General features: G+C 39.5%; 1 protein-coding gene across 1 annotated transcript in view; it reads right to left on the reverse strand.

Annotated features, from left to right (window-relative positions):
- Positions 1–7,325: 7,325 nt before the first annotated feature.
- Positions 7,326–19,410, reverse strand: part of LOC128243457 (protein virilizer homolog) — a 44,513-nt gene continuing 32,428 nt past the window's right edge. The window contains exons 34-44 of the mRNA XM_052961247.1: positions 18,355–18,515; positions 17,625–17,871; positions 17,244–17,343; positions 16,794–16,939; positions 16,070–16,191; positions 14,049–14,110; positions 10,620–10,798; positions 10,136–10,244; positions 9,796–9,883; positions 9,188–9,307; positions 7,326–8,369 (exon numbers count right to left, since the gene is read on the reverse strand). Of these exons, the coding sequence (XP_052817207.1) occupies positions 8,294–8,369; positions 9,188–9,307; positions 9,796–9,883; positions 10,136–10,244; positions 10,620–10,798; positions 14,049–14,110; positions 16,070–16,191; positions 16,794–16,939; positions 17,244–17,343; positions 17,625–17,871; positions 18,355–18,515 (1,410 nt within the window). The 3' untranslated portion in view covers positions 7,326–8,293. The remainder of the gene's footprint in view (positions 8,370–9,187; positions 9,308–9,795; positions 9,884–10,135; positions 10,245–10,619; positions 10,799–14,048; positions 14,111–16,069; positions 16,192–16,793; positions 16,940–17,243; positions 17,344–17,624; positions 17,872–18,354; positions 18,516–19,410) is intronic.

The raw sequence follows: 19,410 nt of genomic DNA on the forward strand, positions 1-19,410 counted from the left end.
GCAAGCATGCATTATATCGACAAACATGCATTATGTCTGCAAGCATGCATTATATCGACAAACATGCATTATGTCGGCAAACATGCATTATGTCGGCAAGTATGCATTACATCGACAAACATTTGTCGGCAAGCATTCTTTATGTCAGCAAGTATGCATTATTTCGGTAAGCATGCATAAAATCGACAAGCACGCATTATGTCGGCAAGTATGCATTATGTCAGCAAGCATGCGTTACATCGACAAGCATGCGTTATGTCGGCAAGCATGCATTATGTCGGCAAATATGCATTATTTCGGCAAGTATGCATTATTTCGGTAAGCATGCATAACATCGACAAGCATGCATTTTGTCGGGAAGTATGCATTATGTCGGCAAGCATGCGTTACATCGACAAGCATGCACTATGTCGGTAAACATGCATTATGTCGGCAAGTATGCATTATGTCGGCAATCATGCGTTACATCGACAAGCATGCATTATGTCGGCAAGCATGCATTATGTCGGCAAATATTCATTATTTCGGCAAGCATGCATTACATCGGCAAGCATGCATTATATCAGTAAGCATGCATTATATCGGCAAGCATGCATTACATCGACAAGCATGCATTATGTCTGCACGCATGAATGATGTTGGCAAGCATGTATTATGTCGGCAAGTATGCATTATTTGGGTTAGCATGCATTACATCGACAAGCATGCATTATGTCAGCAAGCATGCATTATGTCTTCACACATGAATTATGTTGGCAAGCATGTATTATGTCGGCAAGTATGCATTATTTCGGTTAGCATGCATTACATCAACAAGCATGCATTATATCGGCAAGTATGGATTATGTCGGCAAGTATGGATAATGTCGGCAAGCAAGCGTTTCATCGACAAGCATGCATTATGTCGGCAAGTATGCATTATTTCGGTTAGCATGCATTACATCGACAAGCATGCATTATATCGGCAAGTATGGATTATGTCGGCAAGTATGGATAATGTCGGCAAGCATGCGTTTCATCGACAAGCATGCATTATGTCGGCAAGTATGCATTATTACGGTAAGCATGCATTACATCGACAAGCATGCATTATGTCGGCAAATATGCATTCTGTCGGCAATCATGCGTTACATCGACAAGATTGCATTATGTCGGCAAGCATGCATTATGTCGGCAAATATGTATTATGTCGGCAAGCATGCATTACATCGGCAATCATGCATTATATCATGCGTTACATCGACAAACATGCATTATGTCAGCAAGCATGCATTATGTCTGCACACATGCATTATGTTGGCAAGCATGTATTATATCGGCAAGTATGCATTATTTCGGTTAGCATGCATTACATCGACCATAATGCATTATATCATACGTTACATCGACAAGCATGCATTATGTCAGCAAGCATGCATTATATCTGCACGCATGCATTATGTTGGCAAGCATGTATTATGTCGGCAAGTATGCATTATTTCGGTTAGCATGCATTACATCAACAATAATGCATTAGATCGGCAAGCATGCATTATGTCGGCAAGTTTGCATTATTTCGGTAAGCATGCATTACATTGACACGCATGCATTATATCGGCAAGTATGGATTATGTCGGCAAGTATGGATAATGTCGCCAAGCATGCGTTTCATCGACAAGCATGCATTATGTCGGCAAGTTTGCATTATTTCGGCAAGTATGCCTTATGTCGGCAAGTATAGATTATGTCGGCAAGCATGCGTTTGATCGACAAGCATGCCTTTTGCCGGCAAGCATGTTTTATGTCTGCAAGTATGGATTATGTCGGCAAGCATGCGTTTCATCGACAAGCATGCCTTTTGCCGGCAAGCATGTTTTATGTCGGCAAATATGCATTATTTCGGTAAGAATGCATTACATCGACAATAATGCATTAGGTCGGCAAGCATGCATTTTGTCGGCAAGTTTGCATTATGTCGGCAAGCATGCATTATGTCGGCAAGCATGCATTATGTCGACAAGCATGCATTTTATCGGCAAGCATGCACTATGTCGGCAAGCATGCATAATGTCGGCAAACATGCAATTTGTCGTCATAAATGCATTATATCGGCAGGCATGCATTACGTCGGCATTTCGGCAAGCATGTATTACAATCGACAATCATGCACTATGTTGGCAAGCATGCATTTTATCGGCAAGTATGCATTATATCGGTAAGCATGCATAATGTCGGCAAACATGCATTATGTCGTCATAAATGCATTATATCGGCAAGCATGCATTACGTCGGCATTTCGGCAAGCATGTATTACAATCGACAATCATGCACTATGTTGGCATGCATGCATTTTGCCAGCAAGCATGCATTATATCGGCAAGCATGCATTATGTTAACAAGCATGTATTATGTCGGCAAGTATCTCACATCGGCAAGCATTCATAATGTTGGCAAGCATGCATTATATCGGCAGCCATGCAATATGGCGTCATAAATGAATTATATCGACAAGCATGCATTACGTCGGCATTTCGGCAACCATGCATTACAATCGACAATCATGCACTATGTTGGCTAGCATGCATTTTGCCAGCAAGCATGTATTATATCGGCAAGTATGTATCACATCGGCAACCATGCATTTTGTCGACAAGCATGCATTATGTCGGCAAGCATGCACTGTGTCGGAAATCATGCATTATTACGGCAAGCATGTATTTTGTCGGCATGCATGCTTTTTGTCGGCAAGCATGCATTATGTCGACAAGCATGCATAATATCGGCAAGCCTGTTTTATGTCGGTAAGCATGTATTATGTCGGCAAACATATGTTTATTGGGTAAGGATGCATTATCACGGCAAGCATGCATTTTATCAGCAAGCATGCATTAAGTTGGAAAGCATGTATTATATTGGCATGAATGCATCCACAGCCAAGTATGTATTTTATCCGCAAGCAAGCCTTATGTAGGCAAACATGTATTTTATCAGCAAGAATGCATAAAATCGGCAAACATGCATAATGTCAACAAGCATGCATTATGTCGGCAAGCATACATTATATCGACAAGCATGCATTATGTCAGTAAGCATGCACTGTGTCGGAAAGCATGCATTATTTCGGTTACCATGCATTATATCGGCTAGCATGCAATATGTCGTCAAGCATGCATTATGTCGGTAAGCATGCATTTTGTCGGCAAGCATGCTTTGTGTCGGCAAGCATGCATTATGTCGACAAGCATGTTTCATGTCAGCATTTTGGAAAACATTCCATACATCAACAAACATGCATTTTGTCGGCAAGCATGCATTGTGTCGGCAAGTATGCATTATATCGGCAAGTATGTTTTATGTCGGCAAGCATGTATTCTGTTGGCAAGCATGCGTTATATCGGCTAGCATGCATTTTATCAGCAAGCATGCATTATATCAGCAAGCATGCATTATATCGGCAAGCATGCATTATATCGGCAAGCATGCGTTATATCGGCAAGCATGCATTTTATCAGCAAGCATGCATTATATCGGCAAGCATGAATAATGTCGGCAAGCATGCATTATGTCGGAAAGCATGTATTATATTGGCATAAATGCATCAACCGCCAAGCATGTATTTTATCTGCAAGCAAGCATTGTGTCAGCAAACATGCATTTTTTCAGTAAGCATGCATAATATCGGCAAACATACATTTTATCGGCAAGCACGCATAATGTCGACCAGCATGGAGTATGTCGGCAAGCATGTATCTGGATTACATTGCACAATGCCCATGCTACATGTATGCCAGTATCTGGACTACATTGCACAATGCCCAGGCTACATGTATGCCAGTATCTGGACTACATTGCACAATGCCCAGGCTGCATGTATGCCAGTATCTGGACTACATTGCACAATGCCCAGGCTACATGTATGGCATTATCTGGATAACATTGCATAATGCCCTGGCTACATGTATGGCAGTATCTGGGCTACATTGCAGTGCCCAAGCCACATGTATGACAGTATCTGGACTACATTACACAATGCCAAGGCTGCATGTATGACAGTATCTGGACTACATTGCACAATGCCCAGGCTACGTTTATGCCAGTATCTGGACTACATTACACAATGTCCAGGCTACATGTATGCCAGTATCTGGACTACTTTCCACAATGCCCAGGCTACACGTATGCCAGTATCCGGACTACATTACACAATGCCCAGGCTACATGTATGTCAGTATCTGGACTACATTACACAGTGCCCAGGCTACGTTTATGCCAGTATCTGGACTACATTGCACAATGCCCAGGCTACGTTTATTCCAGTATCTGGACTACATTGCACAATGGCAAGGCTACATGAATGCCAGTATCTGGACTAATTTGCACACTGTCTAGGCTACATGTATGGCAGTATCTGGACTACATTACACAATGCCCAGTCAACATGTATACCAGTATCTGGACTACATTGCACAATGCCCAGGCTACATGTATGCCAGTATCTGGACTACATTGCACAATGCCCAGGCTACATGTATGCCATTATCTGGACTACATTGCACAATGCCCAGGCTACATGTATGCCATTATCTGGACTACATTGCACGATGTCCAGGCTACATGTATGACAGTATCTATACTACATTGCACGATTTCCAGGCTACATGTACGACAGTATCAGGACTACATTGCACGATGTCCAGGCTACATATACGACAGTATCTGGACAACATTGCACGATGTCCAGGCTACATGTATGACAGTATCTAGACTACATTACACGATGCCCAGGCTACATGTATGCCAGTATCTAGACTACATTACACGATGCCCAGGCTGCATGTTTAACAATATCTGGACTACATTGCACGACTACATTGCACAATGCCCAGGCTACATATATGCCAGTATCTGGACTACATTACACAATGCCCAGGCTACATATATGCCAGTATCTGGACTACATAACACAATGCCCAGGCTACATATATGCCAGTATCTGGACTACATTGCACAATGCCCAGGCTACATATATGCCAGTATCTGGACTACATTTCACAATGCCCAGGCTACATATATGCCAGTATCTAGACTACATTACACAATGCCCAGGCTGCATGTACAACAGTATCTGGACTACATTGCACAATGCCCAGGCTGCATGTACGACAGTACCTGGACTACATTACACAATGCCCAGGCTGCATGTACAACGGTATCTGGACTACATTACACAATGCCCAGCCTGCATGTACAACAGTATCTGGACTACATTACACAATGCCCAGGCTGCATGTACAACGGTATCTGGACTACATTACACAATGCCCAGGCTGCATGTACAACGGTATCTGGACTACATTACACAATGCCCAGGCTGCATGTACAACAGTATCTGGACTACATTACACAATGCCCAGCCTGCATGTACAACAGTATCTGGACTACATTACACAATGCCCAGGCTGCATGTACAACAGTATCTGGACTACATTACACAATGCCCAGGCTGCATGTACAACGGTATCTGGACTACATTACACAATGCCCAGGCTGCATGTACAACAGTATCTGGACTACATTACACAATGCCCAGGCTGCATGTACAACGGTATCTGGACTACATTACACAATGCCCAGGCTGCATGTACAACAGTATCTGGACTACATTACACAATGCCCAGGCTGCATGTACAACAGTATCTGGACTACATTGCACGACTACATTACACAATGCCCAGGCTACATATATGCCAGTATCTGGACTACATTGCACAATGCCCAGGCTACATATATGCCAGTATCTGGACTACATTGCACAATGCCCAGGCTACATATATGCCAGTATCTGGACTACATTGCACAATGCCCAGGCTACATATATGCCAGTATCTGGACTACATTACACAATGCCCAGGCTGCATGTACAACAGTATCTGGACTACATTACACAATGCCCAGGCTGCATGTACAACAGTATCTGGACTACATTACACAATGCCCAGCCTGCATGTACAACAGTATCTGGACTACATTACACAATGCCCAGGCTGCATGTACAACAGTATCTGGACTACATTACACAATGCCCAGCCTGCATGTACAACAGTATCTGGACTACATTACACAATGCCCAGGCTGCATGTACAACAGTATCTGGACTACATTACACAATGCCCAGGCTGCATGTATAACAGTATCTGGACTACATTACACAATGCCCAGGCTGCATGTACAACAGTATCTGGACTACATTACACAATGCCCAGCCTGCATGTACAACAGTATCTGGACTACATTACACAATGCCCAGCCTGCATGTACAACAGTATCTGGACTACATTACACAATGCCCAGCCTGCATGTACAACAGTATCTGGACTACATTACACAATGCCCAGGCTGCATGTACAACGGTATCTGGACTACATTACACAATGCCCAGCCTGCATGTACAACGGTATCTGGACTACATTACACAATGCCCAGGCTGCATGTACAACGGTATTTGGACTACATTACACAATGCCCAGGCTGCATGTACAACAGTATCTGGACTACATTACACAATGCCCAGGCTGCATGTACAACAGTATCTGGACTACATTACACAATGCCCAGGCTGCATGTACAACAGTATCTGGACTACATTACACAATGCCCAGGCTGCATGTACAACAGTATCTGGACTACATTACACAATGCCCAGGCTGCATGTACAACAGTATCTGGACTACATTACACAATGCCCAGGCTGCATGTACAACAATATCTGGACTACATTACACAATGCCCAGGCTGCATGTACAACAGTATCTGGACTACATTACACAATGCCCAGCCTGCATGTACAACAGTATCTGGACTACATTACACAATGCCCAGGCTGCATGTACAACAGTATCTGGACTACATTGCACGACTACATTACACAATGCCCAGGCTACATATATGCCACATCTGGACTATATTGCACAATGCCCAGGCTACATATATGCCAGTATCTGGACTACATTGCACAATGCCCAGGCTACATGTATGCCAGTATCTTGACTACATTGCACAATGCCCAGGCTACATATATGCCAGGATCTGGACTACATTAAAACTGTCTAGGCTACATATATGCCAGTATCTTGACTACATTACACAATGCCCAGGCTACATATATGCCAGTATCTGGACTACATTGCACAATGCCCAGGCTACATATATGCCAGTAACTGGACTACATTAAAACTGTCTAGGCTACATGTATGGCCGTATCTTCACTATTATTCTTGAGAAAAAGAATGCAAAATATAAGTCGTCTGTTACGTGATTAAAACTTTTGTATACAAACAAAGACATAATTACAGTTCACGTTTATTTGTACAATACTTTTGTTTCTCAATAACATACACAAATATTTTTAGAAACCAAAATGTTGTTTCTTAATCGCTCAACACAAGTCGATAAACAAGTACATTGACGTTAAAGGATAATAACGGTATTGCACTCTTACTACATATAAAGCAACATTTCCATTTCAATATGTTTTGCTTTGCTCTAAGCCAATTTACATGTACAAACACAGGGGGAGATCTACAGTGCACATCATTAAAAGCTGCCTTGCTGCTGGAAAAAGTTCAAAACATTTGTGAATCCATAATAGCATAATCATTACCTGCTCATCAGGTTCACAAAGGCTGGTTGCTTTAAACCCGAAACATAACACTCAAGTCAGTTTACCTCAAAGATGATATGCCCAGTGCCTGTCTTAAAAAAGTGCCTTCTGGAAAGGCCTTAAATAAAGTATTCAATAAACATTGACAAACACCTTTTCACACTTATTTTCTCAGAAACATGATACCAAAACATGAAACACATAGTGCCTGTGGGGTAAAGGCACCTGGAAATTATGTACTAGTATTCTGAGAGTCAAAATCAGCACACTCCTCTTCACACTTTTTACTATTCCAAAAAAATTAGAACACTTCTGTTCCAAATGGGTCCCACATGCATACTAGCGAAATAAAATCTGTGCAAGTAAAAATAACCTTTAAATGACCCCAAAATTTTGAATTCTAGAGGTAACATTAATTATGAAAATCAACACACGCTCTGAGTAATTACCTCCCTTTATCACAATTATGTGTGTCAAATAATTGAATTAAACAACACAACATAAAAGGACTTGACTTGATTCTTGACACATTTCATTACATGAACATTTTCTTTTTTTCTGCTAGTACAGTTTGGCAAACTGGGCTTGAATGCTTGAGCACAGTACATCCATTTGCAGTCTGCGGTCCGGTTATGTAAGCTAGAACAGTGGCCGTTATTTTGTGAAGGACCTCTGGTGTCGTCCAGGATCGCCGTGACCGCGGAACCCTCCCATATTGTTTCCTCCAAACCTGCAATATAAAAGTATTAACACCGATATAACAGTGCTCTAAACATGAAACACCAGAACACCTAAATGACTCCTTCATATGAAATTTCATCCAAATTTGTGAATAATATAAGTTTAAAAATTCATTGAAGAATGCTTCTGACATCATCTCACTTATACATTTAAAAGTGCACTATTACTCCCAAATAAAATTTACCATATTTAATACAATTGTTTCACTTTACCAAAAAGGAATAATAAATGTCGAAAACAATGGTTCTTATGAATGATACTGCGTTTAATTTGAAAGAATGGTGCAAAAAACTCTGTATTTCTACCTTATAGTAGATCACAGTAAATCTTTTAGCATTCACCAATCATTTAATATTTTTGGGCTTTCTGCTATTAAATACACAGTAACAATCTTGTTATCAGTAATTAAGATTTTCCATAAATGCATTATTTAGTAAGTAGTTGAAGGTTCATCAGTCAAAATTTATGTTTGTTATACATGTGTATGTATTGATTTTGAAAAAGAGTGTCAATTTACGTTTTTTGCCGTGTAAATTAATTATTATTAAGCACAATATCAGTCAGGCTAGCTTAAGTAGTACTTACATAATTCCTAAATGAGGTTATTTACTCCCCCAAAGTTGTCAAGGATGGATTATCAAAATCATCATGAATGCATTAAATTACTGCTGGCATTGATTTTGTTCATTGGTAAAATTAGGTATGAAATAAATCCTAGGAATTTTGGTGAAAAAGCAATCAAATTTATATAAATTTCATTCTTAATAAAATAATCAAAGCTAATAAGAAGATTTATGGTGCTTGTACCTGTCATCTTTAAACCTGGAACCAGTCCAGTTCCCTCCTCTCCATGAACTCCGGCCCCTGGGCTCAAACCTGCCCCCACCCCGACTGTCTCTTCTCTCACCAGACATAGGCCGGTCATGGCTGCAACAACAGTGAAATTTCATAACAATGAGATACCATACTAGTATTTTAGTCCCCCCGGGCTGAAAATCGGGCTCAACCCTACTGTCAAGCCTCTCTCTCAACATTGGCTGGTCATAGCTGCAACAACAGTGAAATTTCATCACAGTAATAAACCATATTAATATTGCAGTCCTAGACGTGAAGCCAGGGCTCAAATCTGCCCCCACCTGCAACACAAATTCCTCGACTCACTCATGACATTAACTGGTAATTGGAGAAACCATCATTACCTTAAAAATTAAAATTGTTACATTATCGATTTTCCCTGAAAGTTTTGACTATAACATTATATCTTCACACCAAAACAGATGACATTTCCAAAAAGGATGGATAGCTAATGATAATTTTAAATTCACATATTCCAGTGACATGGTACAGGAGCATCCAAAAAAACATTTTTTTCATTAGCAGCATTTACATAAGAACTGAATGCAAGACTGACTCACCCATTGTTACCGAATCGGGGGCTGGAACCAAATGGAGCTTTAGATCTGTACATGGAGCTTTCTCCCTCTTGACCACCTCGTGTGTTAACTGAAACACAGATGGGGAATACTGGATATAACAGACGGTAAATTCAAATATTGAGAAAATATTCGATATAAACATTCAACCTTTTAATTGAAACTTCTATTGTTTTTCTTGAACAAAGTTGACATTTGAAATGTTATACACCATACAAGTAAGTAATTAGTTAATAGATGAATATTAAGTTTATACCATTTCATTTTTACAACATCTCCTCATAACTAACCAATCACATAAGACCGTTAATTATACACTCACCATCTCTGCGGAAGCTTCCTGGTGGTGTAAAGAATCTTCCTCCCCGACCCCGATCAAAACTGCCCCGCCCCCTCTCAAACCCACCTCGACCTCTGTTGTGTATAAAGTTCTGCAAAATAAAAGCAAAACATGGTAATAAAAAATGTATTAAATAAACATTACTCCACAATTCTTCACTAAACAGACACTGTTGGATTGTTAGAAATAAGAGCAGCATTATGAAAAAAAAATCACTCTTAAAAATCAGCCCAAGCTGCCAGACAGGAGCTACATGTACTTATTTTCATTATTTTTCAAATCTACTTTAACAATATACAACCACAGTTTTTGTGTATCCTATCAGGATAGCAAATTTCAGGTCTTAATTTGTACATTAAAGTCCAGAGGGACAAAAACATCACCTTGGTGATCTTGGCTTAGCTTCACTCAAGCATTCCTAATGAATTAAAATTGTCTCCCCATTAGAAGAAACATCTGTACTCACATTATCTCTGTTGTCAGGCCCAGAGGTGTTCTGTTCACTCTTCTGTTCTAGCTTCATAAAGTCGTCCACGTGCATGGAAGGTGGGCGGCTCGTGTTTGGAGGGCGGTTCCGGAAATTGTCATGGCGATTTGCCTGGGCTGCTAGACCTCGGGCGATACCCCTTCCGCGCATGGGTGCAACTGAAGGAATAGATGGTACTTGTGATATACCTTTTACCTAGAATGTGTGTGTATGGTTGTGTTGCTGAGAAATGACTTAATCCATGCCTTACTGGGTTTACGATAATCAAGTTTTAATTACATTACATGAATTGTTATTGAGATATATAAATATGCATGAAAGTGACTGGCATGCAAGACTTGAGCAACAGCAATGCCAATGTATAAAAGACTTTATTAGTCTTTTTTATTCTTTGGATAGTCATACAACAATGTTACAGCTAATAAAGCAGAAGTATTCAATACACTAGTAATGTTAACAATTGTTACTACCATTCAATCACAATATATTTTGCACTTCAAGGTTCTTAGTAACACCTTTTTTCGTCAATGGATACATATTCGTATTGTAACATAGTAGATGGAATATGATTCAGAATAATTTACAATCATTGTTCTAGTTACCTTATATGACTGCTGAAATACCCCGGTACAGAGTATTATTCTTTCAAATTGCATTTGTATAAAAAAAAACAAGAGCTATCACAGTAACTTGAACAAGAGCTGTCACAGAGACTGTTAGATAAGATTTCAATTCAATACATGATGTGCTGAGATATTAACATAAATGTGGTTTCATGCAAAATTTTAACCAGAATTTCTATGTCGAATAAAAAAGGGGCCATTATTTGAATTTAATGCAAACTAGAGTTATCTAAATTGGTTATTTAAGTAGATTTGATGGTTGAGTACCATTGTATAAAGTCTCAATGAATACATCAAGTAGTTGCTGAGATATTACCCTATGTGTGCTTACATGCGAAACCTTAACCAGAATTTTTAAGTCAAATAATAAAGGCCCATAATGTGCATTATATTCAAAAAGTGTTATCTTACTTCATTAATTTAGTAGGTAAGATAGTTGGAAATACATATATAAAGTTTTAATGCAATACATGACATATTTGCTGAGATATTGACTTAAATGTGGCTACATGCAAAACCTTAACCCTTAAGTCGAATAATAAAGGGCAATTATTTTGCATTAAATGCAAACTAGATATATCTTACTTGGTTAATTAAGTAGGTTGGATGGTTAAGTTACATTGTATAAAGTCTCAATGCAATACCTCAAGTAGTTGCCGAGATATTAACCTTTGTGTGCTTACACCCAAAACCTTAACCAGAAATTCTAAGTCAAATAATAAAGGGCAATTATTTGCATTAAATGCAAACTAGAGTTATGTAACTTGGTTAAATTAAGTAGGTTGGATGGTTGAGTACCATTGTATAAAGTCTTAATGCAATACCTCAAGTAGTTGCTGAGATATTAACCTATCTGTGCTTGCACGCAAAACCTTAACCAAGGTGTGACACCAACGCCAACGCCGATGCTTGGGTGAGTAGTATAGCTCTCCTTATTCTTCGAATAGTTGACCTAAAAATGCCTCCAAAAGGCATCATTAGACAATTAGCCATAAGTATTTGGGCCTGAATGGACAGTTAGCCATAAGTATTTGGGCCTGTATGGACAGATAGCCATAAGTAGATGGGCCTGTAAGGAAAGTTAGCCATAAGTATTTGGGCCAGTATGGACTGATAGCCATAAGTGTTTGGGCCTGTATGGACAGTTAGCCATAAGTAGATGGGCTTGTATGGACAGTTAGCCATAAGTATTTGGGCCTGTATGGACAGACAGCCATAAGTAGATGGGCCTATAAGGACAGTTAGCCATAAGTATTTGGGCCAGTATGGATAGATAGCCATAAGTATTTGGGCCTGTTAGGACAGTTAGCCATAAGTATTTGGGCCTGTATGGACAGATAACCATAAGTAGATGGGCCTGTAGGGACAGTTAGCCATAAGTATTTGGGCCTGTATGGACAGTTAGCCATAAGTAGATGGGCCTGTTAGGACAGTTAGCCATAAGTATTTGGGCCTGTATGGACAGATAGCCATAAGTAGATGGGCCTGTAAGGACAGTTAACCATAAGTAGATGGGCCTGTAAGGACAGATAGCCATAAGTATATTTGGGCCTGTATGGACAGTTAGCCATAAGTATTTGGGCCTGTATGGACAGTTAGCCATAAGTAGATGGGCCTGTAAGGACAGTTAGCCATAAGTATTTGGGCCTATATGGACAGATAGCCATAAGTAGATGGGCCTGTAAGGACAGTTAGCCATAAGTATTTGGGCCTATATGGACAGATAGCCATAAGTAGATGGGCCTGTAAGGACAGTTAGCCATAAGTATTTGGGCCTGTATGGACAGTTAGCCATAAGTATTTGGGCCTGTATGGACAGTTAGCCATACGTAGATGGGCCTGTTAGGACAGTTAGCCATAAGTATTTGGGCCTGTAAGGACAGATAGCCATAAGTAGATGGGCCTGTAAGGACAGATAGCAATAAGTATATTTGGGCCTGTATGGACAGTTAGCCATAAGTATTTGGGCCTGTATGGGCAGTTAGCCATAAGTATTTGGGCCTGTATGGACAGTTAGCCATACGTAGATGGGCCTGTTAGGACAGTTAGCCATAAGTATTTGGGCCTGTATGGACAGATAGCCATAAGTAGATGGGCCTGTATGGACAGTTAGCCATAAGTAGATGGGCCTGTAAGGACTGACAGCCATAAGTATTTGGGCCTGTATGGACAGATAGCCATAAGTATTTGGGCCTGTATGGACAGTTAGCCCATAAGTAGATGGGCCTGTAAGGACAGTCATCCATAAGTATTTGGGCCTGTATGGACAGTTAGCCATAAGCATTTGGGCCTGTATGGATAGTTAGCCATAAGTAGATGGGCCTGTATGAACAGATAGCCATAGGTTTTGGGGCTTGTATGGACAGATAGCCATAAGTATTTAGGCCTGTATGGACAGATTTGAGAATGAAACATATTTTCATGATTACCTTACTTACCTTCCCATGAATTTTGGATATATATCATTTTTGGGTCAAAGCATTCTTCAGTTATTGAATGGAAATGGACCCACTGACCTCAAAATCGATCTGCTGGTCATAACCAACCTTCCTACCAAGTTTGAGGGCTTTGGATCTTAGCATTCTTTTTATTGATTTGAAACTGATTTTCAGCATGCAGTCACCAATACTTTCAACTTTGACCCACTGACCTCAAAATCATAAGTGTTCATCTGCTGGTCATTACAAACCTGCCTACCAGGTTTAAGGATGATGGGTTTATGAGTTTCATGAAATAGCCCTGATTTTGGCCTGTAACTAAAATCTCCTATCAGTACAACACTCACCAAAAGGTCTTCTCACTCCTCTGCCCCTCCACGTCACAAACTCCTGTGACTTTCTCCTGTCCCTGAAAGTGTAGGAGAGTCAAACTGTTTATACTAATTCAATTTAGTTCGATCATGAAGAAGATATGAATCAGTTTTGAGTCCATTTTCTGGGTAGAAAACAGTACTGGTTTTCTTTCAGAATGTGCCTCTGAGGCTCAAACCTTTGGTGAGACAGAGAGGCATCACCTTAACCACTAGGTACCCTTTTCACTTTTTGAAAAACAGAACACACATTTCATACATATCTTTTGCTTCAACATAAAATGTATGTGTTACGGTGCAAGCAGCAGCAGCCAGTCAGATAGAGGGCGACTTCGAGGATGAAGATTCCCTAAAGTTTCAAACCTCACCTTAGTTTGAACAGTAGGGGATAATTTTTCTCTTTTTAGCTTAGGACTAAAAAAGAAAACCTGATTTGAAATAAAAATTCTCAGTTTTGTGAGAAACTTTCCTGTTTATCTAAAATTCTAGCTTGATCCCTGTGCAAACTGTTTTAATAAGTCTTTCAAGAGAAGTGAGGTAAAATTGTTGTAGTTGTAAACTGAAGTTTTCTTCAATTTAGCAAGGTCCCTTTTTTAATCTAGAATTTTTAGTTTTGGCCAACAGCCCCTTGTTTTAACATTTATGATGCCATTATCAAGTTAAAAAAACACACAAGAATGCCGCAATGCAACGAAACCAGGTTTTTAATGATTGACAGAAGAATTTCAGCCTGTGTCTGTTTTTCTATTTTTAGTAACAGTGACCTTGACCCTAGGGACCCCAAATGCAATTCATTGAAAGGTATCCATAAACTATTCCTTTATACCAAGTTGTGTCAGGATATGTAAACCCTAACTTAAGTTATTCAGTTTCAACCATTTTTCTATTATTAGTAACAGTGACCTTGACTTTGAATCTAGGGACCCCAAACGCAATCCCATGAAAGGTATCCATAAACTCTTCCTTTACACCTGATTTGGTCAAAGTATGTAAACCCTGACTAAAATTATTCAGTTTCAACTGTTTTTCTATTTTAGTAACAGTGACCTTGACCTTAAATCTAGGGACCCCAAACGCAATCCCATGAAGGGCATCTATAAACTCTTCCTGTACACCAAGTTTAGTCAAGATATGTCATCCCTAACTAAAGTTATTTAGTTTCAACCATTTTTCTATTTTTAGTAACAGTGATCTTGACCTTGACCCTAGGGACCCCAAACGCAATCCCATGAAAGGTATCCATAAACTCTTTCTATTGACCAAGTTTAGTCAAGATATGTCATCACTAACTAGAGTTATTCAGTTTCAACCGTTTTTCTATTTTTAGTAACAGTGACCTTGACCCTGACCCTAGGGACCCCAAATGCAATCCCATGAAAGGTACCCATAAACTCTTTCTATAGACCAAGTTTGGTCAAGATATGTCAACCCTTACTAAAGTTATTCAGTTTCATAGGCGAGTTTGACGCAGCCCGGCCGCCCACCCGCCCGCCCGAACAACAACTTTCGCCATTCTAATAACCAGGTTTCACTATGTGAAAACCTGGTTAACAAATGTAAATCAAATCATTCACTAGTTTGTAAATTGATGCTTGATCGATTAAGAGGGATATAAATATTAAACCCCTACAAAATAAATATTAACAAAAGTGGTTTGCCTCCAACGCAAAAGGTCATGTGTTTTGCAAAAGGTCATGTGTTTTATCAGGGGTAATTTCTCATGGCCCCTAAAAATGAGCCTCAGTATAAAGGCTTCCTTTCAGAAACGGACTTGCAAGTTGTTATAGCAGTTTTCTCAATGATGGTAGAATTAATAGGTGGTAAATAAATGGAGATTAAACAATCTTCTGCAATAATCCAAATTGTATTGAGAATAAACTTAAAACTTTAACAACTTGCAGACTTAAACAGACACTGTTTTGTTTTATCTGTCAAAGTTTTTGACTTTCACACATTATAGATGTTATTTTATGGTAAAGTGTTTAGTGTTTACTTACTTGAGCTTTTTAGGTTTCGTGAGCTCCTCGTCTGAAGGGAGCCCCGTATCTCTCTTCAGCTCTTCCTCGATGTTGAAGTCCCTGCAGTACTTTAGGCATATGGCCTCAAGGTCATACGGCACCTGGATACAACAGACCTTACAACATTAGTAGACTAATTTTATTTATTAGAATGGTAGTGAATCACACATGTGTGGGTAGCTACATATATGTATAAAAGTTAGGTATGTGTTAAAAGCTGCTTCTAAAATTGAAACTTTTACTTGTAAGCCCCCTGTTACTTGCATAAATCATACACCTGGATGACCAAGTACACAACATGTAGCCCAGAAGTATGCATACAAAAGTAAAATTCTCCATACTTGATTTTTCATTGCACCTAGGCAGAGATTCAACAGTCAGTAGATGGGCAATGAACTAAAGACACTGTCATTCCATCAGACAGAACTGAGAACTAAGAAATCAGTACAGTAACAAGCAGGACATTACACACATTCAAAGCGAAATACAACTGAACTTCATGTATTCATATTTAAATCATTACATCAACAATACAACAAGCAATTTTCTTATTCACTATTATTCGAGGTTACATGACCAGGCATAAAAAACTTGTATTTTCATAGTATGATCACATCTACTCCAGTTTAAGCTTGAATTCTCATTGATGCATTGTTCAAAATAAACATAAAATGAATTTTAACATAAAGACTCCCATACTCACCAGATCAGGGACGTCAGCCTCAAATGTGGTCTGCCAGAAGGTTGTGGTCAGTCGGTCATCGTCAGCATCAGTCACTGTGTACACTGACCGGGTGTTGAACAAAGTGTGCAGGGACAAGGGCTCGGGAACCACTGGCGGGCTCACATCTGATAAACAATGTACATATAGAAGTATTGTAATAACTGTTGCTGCAAAAGGGGATAGAGAGAACTTACAAAACCAGTGCTAAAATACACCATAGCTTATCTAGATTAAATGGCTGAATTATCTGTAAAATTGTACATATAGATTGAAGCCAAGAATAAGGTCTTGCTTTATCATAGCTTACAAGTTCAACTGTCATCCAGCAAAGATTATTTTTGAAACACATCAGTGTCCAAGCAATGGTGTATTTCACATATTCTCATTCAAAAAACACTAACAAACCTATGGCACAAACTATAATATTACCAGGCTTTTGTTTCTGAGGGGACTCTGCCCTCAGCACGGCCAGTAGGCTGTTCACACTCTCCAACAGGCTGTCCAGGGCTTCCTCCTCCTTTAAACTCTCCTACAGAATACACACAAGCGAATGTTACATAAGAAATTAAACAGTGTATGCTTGGGCTATACCCAAGGAAATATAGCTATGCGAAATATAATCTAACCATCATTTGTTTGAGTTATATCCACAAAACCTACAAAATTCATACAGAAAGGAAAAGGTTTATTCTATTACAGTGGTCGAACACAAAATAAGGATCTAGCAGCTACTGTCTAAATAATTTAGTAAATGAAGGATTTTAAACATTGAGATGATGAAATGTTTACTCATGGCACTAATACACTTACATCAAGCAACTTCTGCAAGTCAATAAGGGGATGGTTAGTGACATCTTTATTCCAGCCAACAACCTCACGCAGTTCCTGATTGGTCAGAGTGATGGAGCGTGTGTCTGGCATGTCCGTACACACGAGCAGGCGGAGAAATTCAAGGGTGGTTGAGAATGTGGATAGTGTATCAGAACTGTCCTTGCTAAACTTGATCTTTATTCGCTGCAGGAGACGGTACACCGCTGACTTGTGCTTTTCAAATGTGCTAAAACGATTGTCGTTAGCATATTAGAATGCAAAAGAGTATTAAAATTAAACTATTAAACCATATACTTTCACACACGTCCAGGATTATGAAAGTAATAACAAGTCTATGCTAAACAGCATATAATGGTATCAAATGGTTTTATATTTCCATTCTGAACAGGATATCATTATTGTACATTTTTGGGGGTATGGAATTAACATAACAATAAACAAAAGCAGCATATGAGGATGCAAAATATTTATCAGAAAAGGGGCATACCATTACAACTATTCGAATCAGAGATACATGCCTTGCTACACATGCCGTGCATATTCAATACTTGTAGTTATAAGTAAAAAATGTTCCAATATTTGAATACTGCTTCTGAGACAATACGCCGTATAAATTCAAATATTGGAACATTTTTTACCTTTAACTACAGTTAAAGTATTTGCAAGAGTGGCATGCGACTATAAACCCAACATTTAACTGGCTACTCACATTTTAAGTATGTAGAAGCTGTAGTTATATTCTGTAAGCATGACGAGGGCCCGTATACACGGAAGCACTGACTCATACTTGTGGCTTGGGTGGGCGATATGCACAAATAGGGCCTCAATGATCTGGGTCAGCTGGGGAACACAGGGCAGAGCATTCACCACCTGCAGAGAATATTGATATACAAGTTACATGGCAGTACAGTCTCATACATATGGTTAAGATGGGGGATATGCACAAATAGGGCTTCCATGATCTGGGTCAGCTGGGGAACACAGGGCAGGGCATTCACCACCTGCAGAGAATATTGATATACAAGTTACATGGCAACACAGTCTCATACATATGGTTAAGATGGGGGATATGCACAAATAGGGCTTCCATGATCTGGGTCAGCTGGGGAACACAGGGCAGGGCATTCACCACCTGCAGAGAATATTGATATACAAGTTACATGGCAACACAGTCTCATACATATGGTTAAGATGGGGGATATGCACAAATAGGGCTTCCATGATCTGGGTCAGCTGGGGAACACAGGGCAGGGCATTCACCACCTGCAGAGAATATTGATATACAAGTTACATGGCAACACAGTCTCATACATATGGTTAAGATGGGGGATATGCACAAATAGGGCTTCCATGATCTGGGTCAGCTGGGGAAAACAGGGCAGGGCATTCACCACCTAGATAAAAAAAAATATATGAAAAAGCTACAAGGTGAGGAATCACGTGACTTAAAGGAGTTCTCACATGGGTCACCACTCATGTAAACAAACAATTAAGTGACATTAATTTCTAAATAACTTTTTGAAAGAAAAGATATGAATATATTTCTTAGCCTCTTAAAGACTTTGCTATTTTCTGCTTCTACAGAAAGTGCGCAATATTTAGATTGGCTTGTTTTTTAATGATGCAATCATTGGCCAAAATTTCAGCATTGAATGGTTCTACAAAATTCTGTGAAGTTGAAATTTGGCCAAGAATATATGCATGTGTTCATATTTTTTTGCTTATTGTTCTTGTCTAATATTCATTTGTCAATTTTCCAAGAATA

The sequence above is a fragment of the Mya arenaria genome, chromosome 8 (genome assembly GCF_026914265.1).
Source record: "Mya arenaria isolate MELC-2E11 chromosome 8, ASM2691426v1".
NCBI classification, from domain to species: Eukaryota; Metazoa; Mollusca; class Bivalvia; order Myida; family Myidae; genus Mya; species Mya arenaria.